This window comes from Neofelis nebulosa, chromosome 18, assembly GCF_028018385.1.
Source record: "Neofelis nebulosa isolate mNeoNeb1 chromosome 18, mNeoNeb1.pri, whole genome shotgun sequence".
Taxonomy (NCBI): domain Eukaryota; kingdom Metazoa; phylum Chordata; class Mammalia; order Carnivora; family Felidae; genus Neofelis; species Neofelis nebulosa.
This window is the reverse complement of record NC_080799.1, coordinates 40,302,752-40,327,070: the sequence shown is the minus strand read 5'-3', so window position 1 is coordinate 40,327,070 and position 24,319 is coordinate 40,302,752. Positions and strand designations below refer to the sequence as shown.

The 24,319-nt window shown below is 44.7% G+C and overlaps 1 protein-coding gene across 26 annotated transcripts in view; it reads left to right on the top strand.

Moving 5' to 3' along the window:
- Positions 1–24,319, top strand: part of RBFOX1 (RNA binding fox-1 homolog 1) — a 2,070,746-nt gene that overhangs the window by 595,577 nt on the left and 1,450,850 nt on the right. For 2 of the 26 annotated variants that reach the window (XM_058711270.1, XM_058711266.1), the window contains exon 1: positions 5,253–6,126. The exons of 23 other annotated variants lie outside the window; for them this stretch is intronic. In XM_058711270.1, coding sequence (XP_058567253.1) covers positions 6,124–6,126 — 3 coding nt within the window. In that variant the 5' untranslated portion in view covers positions 5,253–6,123. Of the gene's footprint in view, positions 1–5,252; positions 6,223–24,319 lie in introns of those variants that run through there. One more of the 26 variants, XM_058711265.1, reaches the window with a different exon arrangement.

The following is a 24,319-nucleotide window of genomic DNA, read 5'->3' as shown; positions in this document are numbered from 1 at the left end:
CTAGGAATCCCTACTTTCATGACTGTAAATCACTGACATGATTCTAAGCCTACCAAAATGGAGTGTAAGTTCTAGTAAACAGAAAGACAAGATACATCATGACTTAGACTTCATGAGCCCAGCTCCGACACAAAACAGACTTAATTTTGAATCTTGGCCTACCCATTCACTAGCTGTCTGGGCTTGGCCAAGCCATTGAACTTCCTCCTCCTTTTAAGCTTTGGTTTTCTCATCTATAGAAAGGAAAGCATGATGGTACTTACACCTAGAATTGTACTGTGAAGATCAAATGAGATAATACAAGTAAAGAGCTTGTAGAGTAAATGCCACATACTTATTTCTATTGCTATTCTTAAAAATTTTTTTTTTAAATCTTTATTTTTGAGAGAGAGACAGAGACAGAGTGTGAATGGGAGAGGGGTAGAAAGAGAGGGAGATACAGAATCTGAAGCAGGCTCCAGGCTCTGAGCTGTTGGCACAGAGCCCGACATGGGGTTTGAACCCATGAACTGTGAGATCAGGACCTGAGCGGAAGTTGGACGCTTAATCGACTGAGCTACTCAGGTGGCCCTCTGTTGTTATTCTTATCAGGATTGTTCAAAATCTTCCTTATGTTGCCATTACTGCTATCATCATCATTATTTGGGGGATGTGGGCAGGAAAGGAAAAAGGATGAGCCCAAGGAGAAGTAGAGAAACCATCACAAACTATTTCAAAGAAATTAAAAAAAATTTTTTTAATGTTTATTTATTTTTGAGAGATATAGAGACTGAGAGCAAGCGAGGGAGGGGCAGAGAGAGAGGGAGACACAGAATTCGAAGCAGGCTCCAGGACCCGAGCTGTCAGCACAGAGCCCGACACGGGACTTGAACTCATGAACCATGAGATCATGACCTGAACCGAAGTCAGATGCTTACAGACTGAGCCACTCAGGCGCCCCTAAAGACATTTTTAAACAGTGTGTAAGTTTGCATCTTTTCAGAAAAAGGAAACTCATCCCTAGAGACTGGATGGCTTATTCCCGGTATTAAATGCCTTGGTTAATATCAAACTCCTGAACTTCATGATAGATCATGAGTTAGTTCAACCAATCAATAACTATATATTGAGTATCTGCCATGTGCCCAATGACTGAAGGGGGAATAGAGAATATGAGGTGAAATTCATTCCCTTGTGGTCTTCAGTCTATTTAATTAGTTCATTAGTTGACCTAGACTGTGATAAAGCTTTGAGGTAAGCCTGAAGACTGAGCACTTGAGGGCAAGTCAGGTCTTACATAATATTAAGATTGTGTGAAGAATTTTATTTGATCATAGTCATTTATAAATCAATTTGAAAATCTTCTCTTCAGTGACTGCTATTGCACAGTATCCTTTGGGAGGAGAAACAGAAGGATGCTTTACTACTTCAGTTATTTTTAGTTTGCTTTTTTTCATCCTTCTCCTATCTTCATGTACCACTCATCATCCTAAAAAATCCTAGAGCACTTTGGAGTAACCTATGAATCCTATGGTTCCCTAGACGTTTACACTGATCATCTGGAAAAGTTCTTGAACAAATAACAAAAATGATCATCGATACATCAGTGAAGGCAGCGCAATGTGAAGGCCATGGGTACTGGAATTATGGATGGTAGGTCTGGAATGCTTTTGAATCATTTCCTCATAAGTTGCTTTTTGATAAAGCAAACATGCCTGTTGTTTCAATTCAGGGCCCTTTATGAGCTTGCTCCAGTCGGTATCTTCAGCTTCATCGTTCACTGCCTTGCCTAATGCACTACTTTCCAGCCCTTTGAATTTAGCATGACTCTACTTATATCGAATAGATTTGCTGTTCCTTGAAGGAGAAATGCTCCCTTTTGCTTCAGATAGTTTCCTAACCTGTGTTCTTCTCCAGAAATGGCCTTCACCCAACTCTTAGGGTAATTCTATTTATCTTCTCTGTTTAGAGGTGATCTCCTCGAGAAAGCTTTGTCTGACCTTCCTCTTCCCCCCATGTCTGACTATATTCTCCCATTCAGTAGACAATGAAATCTTTCTCAATTGTTGAGATCACTTATTTATGTACCTACTTACCATATTAGAGTATAAGTTCCTTGAGTGCAGGGACTGTGTTTAGTTTATATAGGAAATGGTTTACAGGAGAGACTAGTCCTTGAGTGAGATACATGTTTGATGGCTTAAAGAATGAGGACTAAATGGATGAGTAGATTGATCTCACCCTACTTCAGAGAGGTCATTCTATTTAGACAGCAGTGACCACAAAGGAGCAGGAAGGTTCACCAAACATATATTGAGCTTATTACACATTTGGCCCCCAGCACTGAGGAACTTTTCAGTCTAATGGTGGAGAATAACATTTACAGTAGGTGAAGACAAATGATATGATAAAACTAAATAGAGGTGTTTAGGGAGTTCAAAGAGAGGCACTGGCCTTATCTATATGTGTGCAGGGGTGTGTGGAGAGGTGGGAGTTGGCAGGGAGAAAGGGATGCCTAAATGGAGATCTAAAAGCTATATATAAACTATCCAGGAAAAGAGAGTTTGTAGGAGTGTTCCAGGTTGGAAACAGCATATGCAAAGAGTTGGAGAGCAAGAAGAGGAGATTATCTCCAGATCAGAGGGTCAACATAAAATGACAGCCAACTCATCTAGAAGCTTGTAACTCATGTAGAAGACTTTACACTTTATCTTGGAGGGCCATGAGGAACCTTAGGAAGATACTAAATTTGAAAGTGAGAGAAGATTTACACTGTAGATGGATCTTGAACACTTTGAACACTGTTAGTGCAGCCAAAGAATGAGGGTACAAAGTCATTCTTTCCTACCAGCTTTATGGAAGACATTTTGACATATGTTTAGATCACAGATTGCAAAGTAATTTTTATGTCCAGTAGGAGGAGCCAAAGTCTCCATGTTCTTTACCACCACAGCTGGGCAGGTCTTGGCCCGGGGGTGTCCCAGGAGCTGTCTAATTCAGCACCCCTCATTACCTAGAAGTGACTCAATATGGAGAAATGATACAGAAACTCTGCCTGGAATGTGAAAAGAAACAAATAGTTTCCAAATGAATAGCATAACAGCATACTATATTGATCTGCACTCTAATTTTGCTTTAAATTGTAATGAACGTCTCCTTCATTCATGTACAAAGCTTTTTTAAGCCACAAAGCAACACAGGTACCAGTGACTCATGCCTGATACTCATAGCTAATATATCTAGGCTTATTTTGACTCCAGAAAAAGTCAAGAATCGACTCAGACTGACCTTGATTTTAAGATAGTTAAATCTGTTTTATTTCACTTCCAAGAGAAAAAATATATATATTAAAAAATAATAAAAGCACCTAGTGATTACCCATTTTAATGAAACAACAGCCAGTGTTTTTGCCTTAAATGATTGCATTCATTTTTCCCCCTTCTGGAATAAAAATGAAGGAGCACAGGGAAACAATTCCTGTTAGTGAATTTGCAAAAAACATTATATTTCAACAGAACTTCTCATTAACAGCCATTTATTTCTTCTCTCATTATTGATAATTTGCTTTTAAATTGAGAATACCTTTTTTACAACCCATCTTATCTCCCTGCACGACTAGACAATTACATTTAAATTTGGTGGTTTTCCCATTGTAAACAGTTTCTGGAGGAAATGATTACAATGTTACTAACCCAGATTTATGGCTTCATTGTGCTACCAGTGAAGGGTAAGAGACTAGTATAAAGGGAAAAAAAGTTGTTTACATACAAATATATTATTATCAAAGAGAGTCCTAAGAAAGCATATGGTAAAACCAACCCAAATTGCAAAATCATCTACCGGGGCCAGTGATACAGATGACTTTCTGTATTTTGCAAACTTATTTTCTCAAATGATGATAACATATAACATGTTTGTTTGTTTTTAATTCCAGTTGTAGTTAGAAGTTTCCTTTCCTTGTTTTATCCTAATATTGGAAGAAACCCTAGCCTGACAGGATTGCAGAAGAACTCTAGGGTCTGCTCCTTGTTAGGGACTAGGAAACGCTCATGTTGCAAAGCAAAAACATGCAACATGGTCCCTACTTGTGGAAATCTCATAGTCCTACTTGGAAGAGGAGCCTTACTGCTAATACAAAAACATTCGAAGAGGTGGGCAGGAAAATGAACATGAGCCTCAGATCAACTGTTCAAGGCCAGAATCTAGCCTTGTCCAATCCCAGTTGCCCCTGAGAAGGCAGCGTGGCAGGTGACACATACCATTAAGTTAGGAAGACCTGCCCTGAAATCCTGGTTGCTTGCCCGTTGTGTGGCCTTCAGCAAAGTATAACCCCAGTGGCCCCCCAACCTTGCTGTGCAGCATACTCACCTAAAACAGTTATCCAAAAAACAAATCAACAGCCTCCAAGCAAACAGAGTTTCTGGCTTAGCGAGTCCAGGTGGGCCAGAAGAAGCATTGCTTTAACCTCTCTGAGCACCTGGTTGGGGACCTGGTTGAGCCTACAGTATGTACTTCATCAGGTGTTGAGAAAATTCAATGTAAATGCTTCTACTGCATCGGGCAAAAAAAAGGAAGTCCTTATTGAGTGGTAGTAGTTCTTTAGGAGTCACAGGGATTCTGGTACTAAGGCAGCTGCTAAGAGGACAGTCTCTAGACCCCTGCAGAGTCCTGGGTTAGGCAGCCTGCAAGAGGCCAGGGCACGGGCCACAGTGCACATTCCCTTCCTGCAGGGTGTCTGGCCTCCATAACTTTTTGCATCTCGGATAGGGCTCCATCTGTGTCTGGCCGTAGATTTCAAGATTCACCGGACAACTTTCCCAGAACAGAAATGGATGGGGGCAAGGAGCAGCCTCCACTTAGCATTTCCTTAGGGCGTCAAGAAACGTGGGGGTCAAGATGGAGCGGGGCCCGGGCATCAATGAGCGACTCCACTTTGGGACAAGGACCTAGGGACGCAAAAGACTCGGGCTCATGACCCGCACTTCCAACTCTCCCCCCTTCACCTGTTTAGGCCCGAAGACCTAGGCACAGGGTCGCCTGCGGACCCGGGTTCTGCCCTCCACTGCCTGCTGGAATCCGAGGCTGCACGCGTGACAACAGCAGCGGTCCTGGCGACAGGGAGGGGGAGGGGGCACTCCCGCTCGCACCGGATTATTTTTGGCTCCGCAGCCTGGGCTGCTTGCTGCCTGTCGCGCGCGCGCACACTCGCCAGCTCGCGCTCTCGCTCTCGCTCTCTCTCTCTCTCTCTCTCTCACTCACACACACACACACACACACACACACACACACACACACACACACACAGTCACACATAGACACGCGCGCACACGCACATACACATGCACACGTTTTCTTGCTCGCTCTCTCGCTCTGTTCTCCTTTGTTTATTTTCTAATCTGTGTTTCTGTTTGAAGATCTCCTTTCCACTGTCTACTGTCCGCCTGCAAGCGCTCTCACAGGCTGACCAGGCGCACACCGCTCCCCTTCATCACCCCAGCCCTCCTCCCGATCTCCCCAAGCGCGAGCGCGGGGTTTGAAGGTCACCTCCTTTCCAGTCCCGGTGCGAGCCGCGCCGCCGCCTCCTCCTCCAGCTGGAGCGGGTGGCACAGACGGTGCTGCCCTGAAGTGGTTCTCGCAGCAGCGGGCTGCTGCAGCGGACAGAGCCCGGGGTCTGCACGGGTGGGGAAACCCGAACTCGCGGAGGGGAATCCCTTGCGCTGCGGCCCAGCCCCCGGGTGCACCCGCTGTGGGGCGGGGGCGCTCTGCCAGTCCTGGGGACAGCAAAGGCAGCTGCGGCCGGACCCACGCGTGCGCCTCCGGGACAGGAGGAGGAAGGAACGAAAGAGGCTCCCCGCATCTGGAGGGGACAGCGCCGTGCGCCCCGCCCCTGCGTCCGGAGTGAGAGAACTCTGAGCCTCCGACCTAGGCAGAGCACGGAGGAGCGGATGGTGTCTCGGCACTGAGGAACCTTGCGCTCTAGTCGTTCTGGAAGTGGCCGTTAGGACCCAGGCTGTCCGAACCCGCGCCTTGCCCAGCTGTGCCCAGTCCATCGCCCAGGCAGGGGCGCCAGGGCGGGGCTGACCTGCCCGCGAAGTTGCGGACAGCGTGGGAGAAACCAGCACCCCCTTTCGCCGCCTCCAGCTCATGGTGAGTGTGACTGGGGGTGCTGAGAGCGCAAGGGAATTGGAGGGTCTGGGGACGAGAGCGGAAGACGACTGGAGCTAGGCTCGCTGGGAGTTCTAGGTAAGTCCAAGCGGAATCACCGCCTTTGCGTTCCCCCCACCCCCCAATTAGCCCAAAAGGTCCCACGGGGGAAGGACTTAGGTCTCCAAGAGCTGACCTCCTCCCAGCGCCAGGCTGGAAGAGCTGGACTGGGAACTTTTTCTGTGTGGTGGAAAGATCTCCATGTACATTCGCTCAGGGGCCGGGATCGTGAGCCCTAGCGCTTTACTTCCATAAGCACGCCCTTCCTCGCCCCAGAGCGCCCCTCCGGAGCGCCAAGGCTGCCCTGTCTGCCTCTTGGGAGCGAGTCCCAGGTGCAGAGAACGGCGGGAACCTGCCTGCGCACTTTGGTTAGTCTATCTGGCTGGCTGGAAGCGAGATTTCAGTGCGCCCTGGGTCGCTGCCTTCTCCACCCCCCTTCTCGAGGTCTGAGGGAGGAGGTACTTTGGTGGCCTACGAGGCGGGTTTAGAAACGCCAAACCTCCTGTGGGAGGCGGGGAAGAGAGGAGGGTCACTGAGCTGGAGGGAGAGCTTCGTGTTTATTGGTACTGGCCTAAACGCCCGGAGATGTCACCGCGAGTTCAGCCCTGGGGAAGGGGGCCAGCCTGGGAGCTCAGGACCCGGAAACTCACACCGCACCCCTTGGGTCCTTTGACGTCTTAGAACTTCACCCCGGGGTATGTGTTTGGGGGCGGCGGTAACAGAGTGGCAGCACAGGCCAGGGTCGCCCGTTTTCTGCTCCAATTTCTCAGCTCCAAGGATGGAGGTGAGGGCGGGGTTACGGGGCTGTTCCCACATCTCCGCTGCCTGGGGGATCACCTGGCAGGGATGCTCCTGGAGCCTCCAAGGTGCTAGGTCTAGGGACTAGGTGTCATGAAGAGCCCGGAAGCTGCCCGAGCGGAAAGGAAGGGGGAGGACCCGGACCCACCCAGCCCAGGAATTACCAACTCCATTCCCTGCCGCCAGGGAGCTGGGGGCCCTTCACTTATGTACTGGCAGGGACCAGGGTGCACCTGCCAGCCGAGGAGGGTTTGGGGCGGGGCTGCTCGCGTGCTCGGAAATCCGCGCCTGGCGGTGTGGAGGATTGGTGCCCAACCACCGGTCTTCTCAGTGGAACTTGTAAAGAAGTGGGGGAGGTGTTGCGGAATAGCTTTGAGCCGAAATATGATGCGCCATAACTTGACTTTTCTTTTATAACAGTAACGATTATTTATTTATTTATTTATTTATTTACTTCTTTATTTATTTAAACCCAGTGCGTCCCAGCTGGTGATCCCTCTCAGCCCCTGTCTTAGTTCATCTACCCTCCATTTCCATTTATCTTTTTTTTTTTTTTTTTTTTTTTTTTAAATGAGAGGACCTGAATCCTTTCAATTTTTAAGTGACCACACAGGACCCGGCTGGAGACACAGGCAGATTTATTTTTGGCCAAGGACTTTTTTTTCTTCAGAGGCAGAGGACCTGGGGCCTATACAGGGTAAAGGTGTCTCTGGCAGGTATTGTGCTGCAAACAGGGGCTGACTCCAAACCTTCCACTTTTTGAGGGAAACCCTGGTTCCAGAGGAATCCACTGGGTTTTCCCTATGTTAGCTCATGGTTGAGTTGGGTTAGGAAGAAACAGGCATCATCTGTTACAGTTTTCTGGGGTGTTTCACAGGTTGTAGAGAGTAGAGTTTTATCACAGAGAAAACCACAGCCCGCCCCTACATGCTAGCTGTGTGACCTTGGGCAAGTTACTTGGCCTCTCTGTGCTTCAGTTTGTTTACCTGTTAAATGGGAGTTTCAGTGGTAGTGTTGGCCCCAGAGGGCTTGAGGGATAAATAAATAAAGCATTAAACACTTAGGACAAGGTCTGACACATGGTAAGTGCCTGGATAATGTTAGGGTTTCCCCCCCTCCCCTTAATCAAGTTGGATACCCTGTATTTTCAGCCTTATAACACTTGATGGGATAGAGTAGGCAGGCATTTTCCCTTACACACACACTTTCTCTTAAACAGCAGATGAAAAGGAAACAAAAAGGGAGGTTAATCAAGAGAGGTTGCTCAGAAGAAGCCTCAGTCTCTCTGAGAGAGTCTCCTGCTCGCCACATGTTCCAAGGAGCGGGGGAGAGGTGCAGCCCACTGGCCCGGATGCAGTCTGGTGACCTTCGATGCCATCTCAACAAGCACAGATGCCCCGAAACTAAGTTTTTGTAGCACTTGTGCATTTCTTCAAATCAACAGAAAGGCCTGCTTCTCCTCAGTCTCCTGGGAAGAAAGCATCATCTCAGTAAATCTTCCTTTTCTCAGAACACACTGTCTTTTTAATATCACCCTGTGGTCCCAGAGTCTTCCAGTCAGAAACAAGCCGAAACGTGGGTCTGAGAACATTTTTTTCCTCCTGGGATTGACCCTTTCTGCTCTATTTTCTCTTCATGATAATTGATGCTATTTTTTTACCTACTCCTCTAAGGTCTGAGCACAGGCCTTTCAGACATCCTCACATCTCTGATGACTTTTTTTTTTTTTAAACAAGTTTAGCCTTTTCAGTTCAAGCCCTACCAAACCATTATAGTTTATAAAATTCCTTTCAGATAAGTTTTTTTTTTTTTTTCTTTTTCGGCATCCAGAAAATTGGGTCTGCTCTGTATAAATATGTCTGGCATTTCACCTTTCCAAAAATTAGACCATTTTATTTGCATCCTTTAAGCTGATGTGTGGAGTAATGAACACATTCCAAGAGGGAAATCGGATCTGACACAGAAAATACTTTGGGGACCCAGCGATTTCCCAGCGGCATGGATGAAGACTTTTGAAATCCAAGTGCATTTGCTCTGAAGGACACAGGGCAGCTAGGTCTACCTTTGCCGCCCAGCATGGGAGATACATAGCAAGCATCCTCATCAGCTAATACTGGTACACTTTCCTAAAATCATCTGGCAATTTGTCACATTTACATTCCCCCGAATTGCCTGAGAGAAAACTTTGTTATGCCAAAGACCTCAAACATGGAGAAATGTTTTTAAAGGAGTCTTGAGGCTCTCCCTGATGCCTACCTTCATTATTTAAAATACTGCCTCAGGGCACACGTATAAATATTAAAACTTTAATTAAAGAATCAATCAGTGAGGGAGCTTCAAAATGAGGGGCGCCCAGAACATTCAGATGACTTCAACAGAACATGGTTCTCTAGATTGTAAGGTCTGAGCGGTCTGATGGAAATGACATACAGGGTTTTAAGGAGAGATAGTCATCATCCTGTTTCGTGTCTGTAGTTGCCGGGAGCTGCCATCATTGCCATTGGTTTGTCATTGATCACTAGACACAGGACATGATACACTGGTGGGTATGTCTCTCTTGGGGGAGGAAAGCCTAATGTAATAAACACTTATCCAGGAGACACTGCATGTCAGACATTCTGCTCAGGGAGGGAGCAAGGCCAATGAGAAGGTTTTTCTTTGGGGGCTTCTATTGTCATGGGGAAAGCCAGACAGTAAGCAAGGGATGGAAATGTATTTTTATAAGGATAATGATTAAGGGTTACAGAAATTATAATGTGACAATATGCTAGAGAGTGGGTTGGAAGGGCTTTCCAAGGAAGAGAGATTTGAGCTGAAATCTAAATGAAAAGAAGTAGCTGACACGTTTCAAGCTATACATTCCTCCCATGAGTATTTACTGTGCATTGCCAACTACTGTTCAAAGCACTTGAAATGCAGAGTGATCAGTATGTATAGATACCCTGTGATGATGGAATTTCCATTCTAGGATAGTTATCTGCACGAAGAGAGTTTCAGAAAGTGCAAAGGCCCTGAGGCAGAAGCAGTGATCCCATTGTATGGATGAAGTTGGGTCATACAGGTCCTTGAGCTTTGGTAGGGAGTCTGGATATTAAGCCAGTGGGAAGCCATTGGAAGATTTAATGCAGAGAAATGCCATGATATATTTATGTCTTTGGAAGGGTAAGCCCCACAACATCTAAAAAACTAAACTTTGTTTTTTCCCTTTCCTTTCTGAGAGCAAAATCTTCGATTCAAGAAGAAAGATGAGTTTATAGGAAAGAAGAATCCCAAGTTTCTCAGTAATGCTCACTGTGTGTGGGTACAACATTGAGCATGTATCTTTATATGTGGTCCGGCTTAGTTCTTTATCTAGGAGTGCCTTCAAAGAGGGAATACTCCAGGGTGCCTGGGTGGCTCAGTTGGTTAAGCATCTGACTCCGGCTCAGGTCATGATCTCACTGTTTGTGAGTTCAAGTCCTGCATCGGGTTCTGTGCTGACAGCTCAGAGCCTGGAGCCTGCCTCACATTTCGTGTCTCCCTCTCTCTCTACCCCTTGCCCGCTCACACTCTGTTTCTCCCTCTGTCAAAAATAAATAAACACACGGGGCGCCTGGGTGGCTCAGTTGGTTAAGCGTCCGACTTCAGCTCAGGTCATGATCTCACGGTCCGTGAGTTCGGGCCCTGCGTCAGGCTCTATGCTGAGCTCAGAGCCTGGAACCTGCTTCAGATTCTGTCTCCCTCTCTCTCTGACCCTCCCCCATTCATGCTCTCTCTCTGTCTCAAAAATAAATAAACATTAAAAAAAAGTTTAAAAAAAATAAAAAATAAATAAACATAAAAAAAAAAAAGAGGGAACACTCCACTCCTCCCCCGCCCCCGCCACACACATCTTCCCAGCAGCTTGATTGGCATCTCTTCTGCACACAGATCCCCTTTATCGATCGTCTATTCCAGTAGGTCTCCTTTCAGATTGTGCCCATGTGTTTCTCCCATTGGCGGTTGTGATGTTGGATACTGACAGGAGAAAGGGGTTGTTTCCTCAGAGCTCTGAGTACGACTGACATTGTCCATCTTTGGAGACTCTCCTGGTCTTGGAAGGTGGAGGTATGGTTTGATGGAGGGCTTGGACATCCGGGTAGCTCAACTTTCTTCCCAAATTTGACGCAAACCTGTGTCTCTTTATCCACAAACCTGGAACTCTGTCTGAGCCGGTTAGATACACTGTGACAGTAAGAAGTGTATATGTTGTGAACACTTCCTACACAACACAAGCTGTGCTAAGTACTCTGCCTGCATTGCTATGTGCTGAGCTCTGTTTTTCTGGCAGGTGATTATCCCCCTCACTTTGCGTTTCACCTTGCTCTCCTCCACCCATCCATCCCAAAACCCTTGCTCGGGGGAACCCTCCCTCTTTCCCTGTGTGGATTCCCCTTCCTTACACTTACCCCAGGGGCAGCTTTCTATGCACTTGAGTGATCTGTTTCATCTCTTTCTCTTACTGTACTGAACAGTAAGCTCCAGGTGGACCCTGCATGCACCTGGTTCAAACATCACCGTATCCCTAGCATCTAGCGTGGTGCATGGCACAGGGTAGATGCTGGGTATGTTAATAGAGTTATTCCCTTTGATGCATCTAACACACTTTGAGATGGATTCTCTTCATGTCTCCATTTTGCGATAGATTGAAGGGTTTAGGCAGGCAAAGCAGTTGGCCTCAGGATGCTGCAGCAGGTAAGTGGCATACCCAGGACTTTGAACCTGATGGTCTGAGTCTGTAGCCCATGAAACTAATCACTGCATACTCTGCCTCTTTTGCTGCCTTTCGGAGATGCTAGGGACGGAGGAGGTAGTGCATTGCAGAGGTTAGGGGGACCTTGCTGCTTAACTTGAGCTGCTCTCAGAAGTGATGCTGAGTCAATCAGAGGCACAAAAGGAAAGCAGAGCACCTGTTTCTACTTGCCACGATGTATCTTTTTTGTTTCATAAGAGTGGTCTGAACTGGTGCAGTCTGTCTCTTGCTTTTCTGTGCCTTCACTTAGATCCTGAGAGCCCTGGGTTCTGGCCCCTACCCCCAGGCTCAGGCTTTGAGTATGATTTCGCAGGAAGTCTGGGACCACCTCTCTGGCTACCGGCAGTCCTTGGGGATAATACTCTCAAAGCTGGCAGTGCTCTGACAACCCCTCAACGAAGCATGCAAACCACTGTTCGCTCCACAGAGGCAGGATCACTCTGTCATCTGAGTTAGCTCCCTTTTCATTTCTTCTGAGAACAAAATTAGACCTTTGCCAACATAATAGATCAACTTGTGTAACCACCTTACTCATTGGGAGGCCAGGTTTTTCCTCAATTTTCTGTTTCCTGTGAGTTTTAGAGCATAGAGTCAGAGATGGGGGCACGGACTGAGGTGTCCAAAGTTGTCTTCTTTGTACCATCATGTGTTCCATAAGCGTAAGTGCTACCACCTGTTGGAAGCATGTTCTCTGCTGGGGCTTCACGTACGGGATCTCTTCAGTTCTTTCTCACAAGCCCTTTATCATCCCAACTTTGCAGGTGGGGGACCTGAGGCCCAACAACTAGGTTGCAGAGTCACGCAGTTGCTTCCAGAGTCTGTGCGTGTCTCACCTACTCTGCACCAAGAGGACGTGCTGGGTGCTGAGTGACCCCGCAGAGGAACCATTACAGGTTTAGAGACAGGAGGTGGGGCAGGGCAGCAGTTAGGATCTTAGAATCACACTGTCTGGCTTCAGTTCCAGCTTCATCACATTCTTGCTCCATGACCTTTGGTCTTAATGGACCTCTCTGCACCTCAGTGTCCCCCTCTACATGGAGATAATAACCATCCCAACAAACCATCTAGTTTGTGTTTAGTAGGGATGCTTGCTATGATGGTAGCAGCAATGATTATTGTCATTTAATAATAATGATACCATTATTACCATTACTGCTGCTACTAGAATTTCACAATTCCTCCAGGCAGCAAATTGGCTCCAAAATATGATTCCTTCATTTTCCTTTTGACTGTAACCAAGATGATAAATTGAGAGTGAAGGGGAGGAACCCAGCATAGCTGCTAACGTATACTTGAAGGAGTTGACAGACCTGAGTCGCTCTATGGAGTTCTGCCTGCAGAGGCTGCCTGACAGCAGCCATATGCATGAGCTCTGATTGATTGGCAGAGAGAAACACTAATTTATTAGACTCGTTATGAAAAGTGACAGAGCGGGGAATCGAGAGGCTGATTCAGCAACAGTGGCCCTGGCTAGATCCCAGCACTGCTGGCTTTGTGTTCGTGTCCCTTGGGACACACCCTCCGTCTTGATTGTGGGGTCACTGCTTATATTCTAGAATGAGTCTCTTAACGAAGCCCCGGGAATGAGCCGCTTCTCCGTAGGTCTTTCTGAAGGGAAGGCTAGCCTGTGGCATGGCTCATAGTCATGGCCATGTGACACGTCTTTTCCTTTGGCAGCCTTAGAAAGGTGAGTCCAGTTTAGGCTGCTGCTGATTGCAAAGCCTGATAATGGAGAGCTCGCGTGCAGCAATTCTCCAGGGGAAAGAAAGTAGTTTTCGTTTGCACAGGTTGGAAAATTTTAGGGGTTTCCTTGGGGAGTGTAAGGAGGAGATTGATACCTGTCTTTAAGAACAGAAGACTCTTCCTGGGAGGGCTTCTTATTTCTGATCTGGGGAGTTTGGTCAGTCTGAATTATAGCATGTAGGATGCTAGCTAACTAAGGACATGATGACACATTGACCTAAGCTAATGGAGTTGCTGTGGAGTGAGAAAAGCTTTGAAATGACCAAACTCCCTGAGAGCAAAAGTTTGAGGGGACACAGGCTTTGGAGCCAGCCGTGCCTATTTTTTTTTTTAATTTTAATTTTTTAAAAACTTTTAAAATTCATTTTTGAGAGAAAGAGACAGAGTATGAGTGGGGAAGGGGCAGAGAGAGGGAAACACAGAATCCGAGGCAGACTCCAGGCTCTGAGCCATCAGCACAGAGCCCAACGCGGGGCTCAAACTCACAGACTGTAAGATCATGACCTGAGCTGAAATCAGTCACTCAACCGACAGGGCCACCCAGGTGCCCCGTGCCTAATTTTTTTGAGTCCAAATTCTGCCACTTTCTAGCTATGTGACCTTGAGTGAGTCACTGCACCTCTCTGAGGCTTCATGTCCCTGTCTGTTAGAGGATGGATGATTCTGTCTCCCGTAGCAAGGATTGGTGCTCCAGAGTAAAGCATGGGAAGCAGTTATCCCATGACCACTTTGGAGTAGGCATACCTCATCTGTTCACTGACCCGTAGCATTCAGACAAGAGCTTTCTCTCCAAGAACTACTCAAAGCCTAGTTTGTTTGAATTTACAGTGTTCTTTGAGAGTATGTCATGAGGATAAGGAACCACATGTCCCCACTCCATAAATGGAGTTCGACTGAATTGTGCTGTGCTGCTGTTGGCTTATAATGAGATTATAAAAAAAAAAAAGTCCTTTGACCCTATCTTTAAAGAAATAGATATTCTGTATATACACAGAAAAAGAGTAGATAGTTTAGACTAATGTTTAAGACTGATAGCAGAATCTAAAACCCCGAGTGAAAATAATGCAACATTATGGAAGACAAATAAGGGGAACCAAGAAGGACTGTGAGCTGTGAAGAACTGATACTTCCTGCTGCTATTTGCTGTGGTGATATTTCTGAGGCCTCTGTTGGCTATCACAGTGTCATTTCTGGTCTCAGGGTCACAAAGAATTTTTCCTTTCCTGAGGTAGTGATTGGTACTTCTATACCAGACACTGTTATGTGGAACAACTGATCATGTTCCCTTTTCACAAAGCCAGCCAGGAAGCTCAGACCTGATTTTATTTTATTATTAACAAAATTTTTTAATGTTTATTTTTGAGAGAGAAAGAGTGTGAGTGGGGAGAGGAACAGACTGAGGGGGAGACACAGAATCCAAAGCAGGCTCCAGGCTCTGAGCTGTCTGCACAGAGGCCCATGCAGGGCTCAAACTTCACAAGCCGTGAGATCATGACCTGAGCTGAAGTCCGACGCTTAACCAACTGAGCTGTCTAGGTGCCTCAAACTCAGAGCTGATTTTAGAGTCTAGTCTTGACAGTGAATAGGATTTGCTAGCATAGGTTTTGCATATTAACCTCACTGTCAAGTCCATTTTACTTCTCTGCCTTTATTTTAATTTACCATTTATTGTAATTTATGTTGCTTATTTATTAATTTTAATTGTTTATAAAATTTTTTAATGTTTGTTTATTTTTGAGAGAGAGCACATGCAGAAGGGGAAGAGAGAGAGAGGGAGACAGAGGATCCAAAGCAGGCTCCGCACTGTCAGCACAGGTCCCAATGCAGGGCTCGAACCCACAAACTGTGAGGTCATGACCTGAGCCGAAGTCAGATGCTTTACCAACTGAGCCACCCAGGCGCCCTGCTTTTTTTATTTTTTAGAAAAATAATCTGCAAGTATTACCGTTAAAAATTAAATAGGCTTTTTACCAGCAAAAACATGTTTGTTGAGGAGTAACAGAAAATTGCAGTTTGGGACACGCAAGCTATGGCAAAACCATAGGCACATCTCACAGGCTAAGGAGAGGAACATTATGGAGAAGGAGGAAGTTGGAAGGGGTTGTTTTGAACAAAAGTCCCTTGGAGAGAAGCAAGAGTCCAGGGGGATGATAGCTCACTGGGTAAGCTACAGGGGTAGTTGATTGCTGTAGGAGAGGCAGTGTGGATTCTTCCTCAGTGGGATCTGTAAATGATGGCTCTTTCCTTTTGACTGTTCTATTGGGGGCTGTAATTTTCAATTCCTCCTATAATGGATGTTGGTGGGAAGGCTCCCCCTTCTTACCTTGCCTTCTGTCCTCCTGACTCCACTTTAGTGAGGTTTCCCTTGATTAATTTTCACACGAGGTAGCTAAAATAAATATATCTGAGATAGGTGCAAGTTAAAAGACAAATAAATAAATTACAGTCCTTTAAAACACCAGGAATCCCTGGAAAATAGGACAAGCTAGTGCAGTGCTTGGTATCCTGAGCTATACCTGGAGTAAAGGAGTATTATTTTGATTCCCAACAGTGCAGATAGACACTCTTTCTTATTTTCTCCCATTTAAAAAAAAAAGTTTCCCTGGAGCATGAGTTATGACATGTAGGATCACTTTTATGGGGTCACTCATTGCCTTTCTGAAGCGTTCGGTAGACATTATCAGACCTGTGTTAGGTACTGTGCTGAGCACTGGAGATACTATATTGGGGTCACTATACTGACCAGTGACCAAGACCAGCAAGGTCTGTACCTCATGAAGCTTATTCTGTAGTTGGAGAGACCATCACAAAACATGAAGATAAATGAGCGGGCAGCATAATTCTCTATTGTAAGTATTAAGATGGAAACAAAGTAGAGTGCTAATGTAATCAAAGAGTGAATGGCCATATTATGCCGGAGGGTGAGGGAAGGTCTCTCCAAGGAGAGACGTTTGGGTGACATTTAAGCTGAGACCTGGAGAATGAGAAGGACCAAGTCATGCACGGAAGGGAGATGGACACAGGGGAGGGGCTGTGCTGAGTACCAGTGTGTTCAGGTAGGAGAGTGCTCCACACAGGTCCTGAAAACCGCAACATGACCCTTGGAGCCTGGAGCAGCTTGAGCAAGTGAGTTGATGTAGCTGGAGAAGCTGGAGAACAGAGTAGAAGTCTGTTGTTGAAACCCAATGTTCTTTTTCTCTGAAATGAGTAAGATCTTTGTTTGTACCCTTCCTCAAAGATGTATTCCAGATGAGAGGACAGCTCTGAGGGCGAGGGAGTAACTGCTGGGAGCATCAGTGGATAAAGGCTGTGTGTGTGTGTGTGTGTGTGTGTGTACATGGGTGAAGGTATGTATGTGTATGTGTGTACATGTGTGTATGAACGTGCACATGGGTGCAGGTGTGTGTGTGTATGTGCATGAGGATACAAGTTTGTGTGCACACGCTAGTGTTAAGTACAGGTGGGTGCAGGGCTGTGTGCATGTGTCCATGCACATGGGTGCAGGTGTATGTGTACATGTGCATGTGTATGTGCACACAGTGCAGGGATGCATGTGTACGTGCATGTGGCTGCAGGTGTGTACGTGCACACGCGGGTGCCGGTGTGTGTGCATGTGCTTGTGTAAGTGCATGGGGGTGCAGGTGTGTATGCGTGTGTGGCTTGCAGGTGGAGGACAGGGAACAAGGCTAATACAGTGGTGCTGATGGGGGGCTCTGACTTCTGAACCCTTGAGGAGGGGGAGAAGTGGCACTTGGGCTCTCTGGTTTTCACATCTCCAGAACACAGCTCTGTTTAGACTCAGGTCTTCCACACGTGAGTGTGCTCTTTCGGCCAGGGACAACTTCTGAGGAGGCAGAGTCAGACCCCCAACTCTGGGCACATATCTTCATAACATCCATAAAGTTTCATGAGAAAGCCATTTGTTCTCCTTCGATGACCCCACAATTGCCCTCTCGTTGGCTCTACGTCAGTATCGCAGATTAAAAAGACATTGGCACAACCTTCTGGGACTTGAGCATTTTTTAATCTGTTTTGAAGTCTTTTGTTAGCACAACAGAGATCCTTTCGCTTCTTTGCTAAAATTAACATTCTCAGGGCCCTCCCTTTTTATTCACATTTTTAGTTACGCTGCTTCTTGGGTTCTGAGATCCCTGAATGTTCTGTTTTATGTTCCTGGCTCTTCCAGTGCAGGTAGAGTGCTGTTACCCTGGGTCCCTCCTTTGTTCACTGTTTTGAGACAAGGATTGGTGAGATTCCCTTTTGTAGAAAAAAAAAATCAAGGGAAGCAGCTCGCGGATTTAAATTGCCTCCAGTCTAACTCTTCCACTTATTAAAAAAATAATAAAAAGTAGCATTATTCATTCCCCAGAGCTCCAGAATGCTTTCCTGAAAGAAGGGAGGGAGTCCAGTCCAGAGGAACGAGGCTCTTAGGCTTTCATTCCTTGATGGTCTTCTCTTTACATCATTTTGGGGAGCATATTGGGGAATATTCATTTTTGTAGGCCACAATGAGCCTCAGCGCCCGAGAATAAATGGAGAGCAGTGTCTGGAACAAATGCCTGTCTTAAAAACAGTTTATGAAATGCCAGCAGATGTCAGTGTGCCCTTGCCATTTAATTTTTTTCCCTTTTAACTTTTAAAAACAACATTAATTATTTTCAGTAGTTAAAAAAAATAAAACAAAAAGCGTATTGTCATACAGTCATCAATTAAGACACCATGAAGCAACTTTTTTCTTTCTTTCTTTCTTTTTCTTTTTTTTTTTTTTTTTTAGTTCTGGGAGGGAGAGCAGCAGAACTCATTTCATGATGTGAATCCCCTAAATCATCTGTGTGATACAATTTTGTCTTTTCCCAGAATAGTGGTTTCAAAATTCAAAGCCTAGTGTAGATTTTATTTCCTTTTTCCTTCCCTCCAAGCCATTGTTCAGAAACTAATAATAGCCCAGGATCCAGCTCGGCTTCTAAGAACCGACTGGCTGTGCTAATTGATACAGCTCTTCATTGAAAAGCTGCAGTTTGCAAAGTGGGGTGAGGGGAAAGGTTGGGTATAGTCTCAGAATTTGTCTCTGAGTTATAATGAGAACCTCTTGGAGTTTTTGTTGTTGTGAGCACAACAACCGATGTGCTAATCGCTCCTCTGCAGACATCTTTGGATTAAAAATTGGGGGCATCTATACAGAAAAAGATTTGACCAAATGATTTTAAATTACTCCTTTTTAGGTAAGGCATGATTTGCTAAGCATTTACAAAAGTCAAGTGCAAAAGAAATAGGCTGGTTTTGAGGCGGGGAATGCTGTACTTAACAGGGCATATTTGATGCTTCACTTTATTTAATAGTTTAGATTAAAATGCCACAGTCATTAAAAAATGCAAGAATGTGCTGAGGAAAATATATCCTCTTCTCCTTGCTTCTGCTCTCACCAGAGACAACTACTATTATGATTACTCATGTATCCTGTCAGATCTGTTATGCAGATGTGCACATTTATACCAGTAGATGGATGATAGCCTAAGATATGCATAGTTCTATTCTGCTTTTATTTTTTAATTTAAGTATATACTTTAGGGATTATTCCATATCCACACATACATGTGTCTTATCCATTTTGTTAATGGATATATAATATTCCATTGCCGTATTTACTCTCCTTTATTTAATTGGCTTCCTTTTGGTGAATATTTATAGTATTTCTAATATTTCACTATTATTAAACTGCTGCTTTGAAAATCCTTGACCAAGACCATCGCCTATACATGGTAGTTTGTCTGTAGGGTAAATACATAGAGATGGAATTTCTGGATCAGAGGAGATGTGCCCTTATGTTTTACGGCCATGCTCACTCTAAGGCTTTGGCTAAAATGTGCCCTTGTGTCTTGGTGGGTGAATGGAGTTTGGAAGAAGCCATATGGTAGTTCTGGTTCTGATTTTGTGGCCATGGTGCCAGGCATGTGGCTGCTGTTACACATTGTTTACCTGATGGAATATTTTTAGGTTCTTGTCATTCTTGTTTTTTGCTAACACTTTCCATCTGCCAGGTACTTTGCTAAGAGATTTGATTTCATTTTCACATTTGGTCCTGTGGAGTAGACCCTGCTGTCATCCCTATTGCAGAGATGGGGATGTGAGGGCTGAGAGAGGTCAAGTGCTTTGCTAGGGTCATATGGTTGGTAGTCAGGTGGGGGTTTCACACTCCACCCCCAAGTTTTCACCCCAAGTTTAACCACCATGCTGTGTGCTACACAGTGTATTTTGAACAGCAGAAAACATATTGTTGATTTGTACTGAGATTTAACCTTGATGGTATTTTCTATTGACATTTTGGGTTGGATGATTTTCTGTTATGGGTGGGGGGGAGGCTGTCCTGTGCTCTCTAGGATGGTTAGCAGCATCCTTGGTCTCTACCTATTAGATGCCAATAGCAACCCCTCCTTCCATAGTGATAGTCAAAAATGTCTCCAGACCGTGCTCCGTGTCCCAAGGGTGGGGGATATTGTCCCTGTTTGGAAACCACTGACTCAGAGAAAGAGCAAATGTATTCTGGGAACAGAGATTGTAACACTAGGGGCATGGATTTGAGGGGACATATGGTGGCTGATGTCAGAGCATCTTCCATTCAGTTGTCCCTGCTCAGGGACACCCATTTTGTCCTACCCCCGATGGAGCAGCTGGGCTGCCCCTCACCTTAACCTTAAATGTCAGTCAAGGAAGAAACAGGAGGGTATGTTTAAGCCACTGTCATGCTCCAGTCAGATAACAGTAATGTTCCCCAACATGAGACTTTGTTTTTTAACATGCGGTTTAGAAATATCCATGAAAAATTGCTTGGTAAAATAGACTTTAAAAAATCATGCTCTCAGGTACAGCCCAGCTTATATATTACACAGTCTTTCTATTCATGCATTTTCATTCAGTGCTCAGTAATGCTCTACATCAGAATGGCAGTCATGAGGCCTAAGTGACTCACCCCCCTATGTACACGTGGCAGATATTGATAATCAATTCCTTCCCCCTCATCAGATACACTTTCTTAGAATCCTCAATACATCACTGTAGGCATATATACTATCAGCCAATTGGAATTACTATGTGAAATGAAATTTATTTGCCACCCCTATTACACGGTGTCTTTTTGGCCGAGAAGAAGGATTATGCCTTCCAAAGAGGCAGGCTTATCATGAGGTATTAGCTTATTTTTCAGTTACTGTGAGAAAAGTACTTGATGGATATGAAGAAATGTCTATTCTTAAGGCATTTGGAATTAATATCCTATTTTATGAGAATAATTGGGCAGCTGGGAGTGCGTCTATATCCCAGCAATTTTACATATACGTCCCTCTTACAGATGGTTGTATTGTAACATCCTTCTCTCCCCCACCAAAATTAGTCCCCTCCCTTTAAGCTCCATGAGGCAGCCAACCGAGGGCAGAGTGAAATGCTTTGTATACAATGAGAACCAAGACAATTCCCTTAGCAAAGGACATTCAGAAGCTGTGGGATATTAGTGGAACTGTGTCACTTCCCAGCATGGTGCATGTGTGGAAACCTTAGAGAGAAAAGGGACTGTACCGTCCAAGACTTCCACAAGTAGAGGCTGATTTACGAAGGTCCCGAGGTCACACTGCTCTGGGAGGGAAACGTATACTTAAGATTCGAAAATGATTTTAGGTGGTACCTTACAACCATCCCTTCATGAATAATGTTTTACTTCTTTGCTTTTTGGGGGAGATGACAGGGATCCCCCCAGAATTGTTTATGTAAAACTTAGTAACTTAAATAAACTACATACAAACACCCATCACTGAAACAGTTTGTCACTAGTCTCCTGTTTCTGATCCTAGGAAACCAGGTAAAAATAATTCTGGGAGGACAAAGCACTGGGTCAGAGGGCATCTGCTTCCTTCTTTGGGACTGATGGGAGTGTTTCTCTGCTTGTAGATGGCTTAGTCTCTGTGAGATAGGGGCAAATTAGATAGATAATTGTCTCATGTTTCCTCTTCTCAGAAAAGAATTAAAAACTTGGGGCCACTGATGGGCCTGCAGTGGTTTACTGAAATTGTTTTCAAAATGATAAGAATGAATATTTTTATCTGCCCAGAAAGTCCATAGCTTTTTATTTTTAAATCAGATTCTCAGAGGGCTGTAGCACACAAAGAAAATTAGGAGCCCGCCTTTTTAGAACAATAACTGTCACACCTATTTAACCATGACCTGATTAGGCAGGGAAAAAGAACCCTTCACTCTACCTGTTTTAACTTTGTGGTTGAATTTTGGGTACAGAGGTGATGGTGAAGGGGCAGAGAATTCAGTGGCAATGTTGAAGGGTCATGAAGCAAACTTATTTGGAGAGAGATGTATACCTCTGATTTAGCAGAGGGAATATGGTGTTTATTTGAACCGCAACCTCTGTCTTAAAATCCATTTACTGAGAAATTACCAGCCCAAAATACAGTTAATGGTGAGGTGTTAACTAAAAAACCCATAAGACCCATAATAACAGTGTTGTAAAGAGTGAAATTGAATACCACTCAGCAACCTTGATGATCAGATAAAATCAGAAAGTCCTTCCTGAAAATTCCAGGAATTACAGACGTGTGCATGGGTATTTGCAGGAAAACATTTGGAACACTTCTCTAAGGTTCTTGATAGCTAGACTTCTTAGTACCATGCTAATAATGGTTCACAGTAAACTCTATTGTGACCTATGTTTATTTTTCAGTACTATTCATTCGATCAACACTATTGTTGGTATCTACCAGTCATTGGTAAAAACATGAAAGTTTGTGGAATGTATTTCAGTGATGCATAATGCTAATGAGATGACTTTTGTTTGGGCTTAAGTTCATGGCCCTTGGTGAAGACTCTTTTGGCCTGTATACTCATACTCAGGCCTCTTAAATCACTACTATAGGGAGTTAGGGAATATGGGAGTAGAGAACTTACCCATGGGATCTCCATTCTACAGATAGCCCCATTTCATCAGGATGGCTCTGAAAACCATATTTTCTAAGCTTTTTTTTTTATTTTGCAAATTATCAGTAGGCTCGAGATAGATCCACGCACGCACACACACACACATACGTATGTATCATATGCACATACATTCACTTATGAGTGTTTGGACCCAAATCTGTATTTAAGTACACTGATCACTGTGTATGTCAGTTTCCCTGTCTGCCCAATTTTAGATATCCCTGTTTAATAAAATGTAGTGGTCTTTCAAACCCTCTTCATTGGCCATCTATTTTCAGAGAGGTCCCATTAGCTATTACCCATTTTAGGCAATCTATATATTTATGAGGCACTTAATGGGATCTTTGTGACCTGCTATTTTTATAGGTTTTATTTATTTTTTTTGAGTTTATTTATTTTGAGAGAGAGATAGAGAGCAAGTGGGGTAGAGACAGAGAGAGAGAGAGAGAGAGAGAAAGAGGGGGAGAGAGCGAATCCCAAGCAGGCCCCGTGCTGTCAGTGCAGAGCCCGATGTGGGGCTTGAACTTATGAACCATGAGATCATAACCTGGGCCCAGAACAGGAGTTGGACACTTAACCACCTGAGCCACCCAGGTGCCTCTATGACCCGCTATTTTATTAGCAAAATAAGTCCTTTTTAAAAAAATTTTTTTTTAATGTTTATTTGTTTTTGAGACACAGAAAGACAGAACATGAATGGCGGAGGGTCAGAGAGAGACACACAGAATCGGAGGCAGGCTCCAGGCTCCGAGCTGTCAGCACAGAGCCTGTCTCGGGGCTCGAACTCACAGACCATGAGATCACGACCTGAGCTGAAGTTGGATACTTAACCGACTGAGCCACCCAGGCGCCCTGCAAAATAAGTCCATTTAAATGAACCCCATTTTGTTTGCTTTAGAGCTTTGATTGTTTTACTTGGATGAGTCCTTCAGAAAAACTAAGCAGAATTATTTACTTGGGTTGCATTTTTGATTATCCTCCATATTTGAAGTCACAACCAGCAATCCCCATGGATTTGAGTGACAGTGATTTTCAATAGGCACAGATTTCACTGGATCCTTGCCAAGTGGCATCTTTGATTTTTCCGTGCATCAATTCTATATGTGGACAAGGAACATAATATCACACACCAGCCAATGTTCTCTGCTCACTTCATGCATCCTGGTTTGTGAAAAAAAAATGCTGAATCCCACAGAAAGTTTCCACTTCCCAGACCAAGCTGTGTGCATAGCAGGGAGAAGAGACCAGATGGCCAGTGGGTTGAAATCAGTGGAGAACCAGCTGGGATGCATGAGAGGGCATTTCCTCCTCTACTTCCCTAGGAACCTGGTCAGGGCACGTCCCGGAGCTCTGAGCAGGACAAGAGACATCAATGTCAAGACCTCTGTCTGGCTCACAGGACCCTGGGACATCTCAGAGTTGGATTGGAAGCTGGCAGAAAAATCTGAGGAAACTAAAATCTGAGCTTTTAGTTTCCTGCTTGCCGAAAAAAAAAAATAACATGCCAGTGTGACAGAAGGTTCTAGGGTAAAATGCTGATGAACAGGAAATAACCATATTTCCCTGTATTAGCACCAGCTTGGAGACTAAAGTTCTATGATGAGGGCACATGATTTGGGTGGTTTTAGATCCCAAAGGAAGGAATTTTTTTTTCCATTTAAAGTGAAACCTTTCTTTGCTGCTGAATAATTAGGCATTTCTCAGACTGCCAGCTTCTGCCACCATGATTCCTAACCTCACATTTGACACCATGTATTCAGTTATTTTGAAGAAAACTGCACACTTTTCAAATTCACTCATTTCTTATTTTTTTAAAATGCTTTTATGGCTTTTTCTTGTTTTGGTTAATAT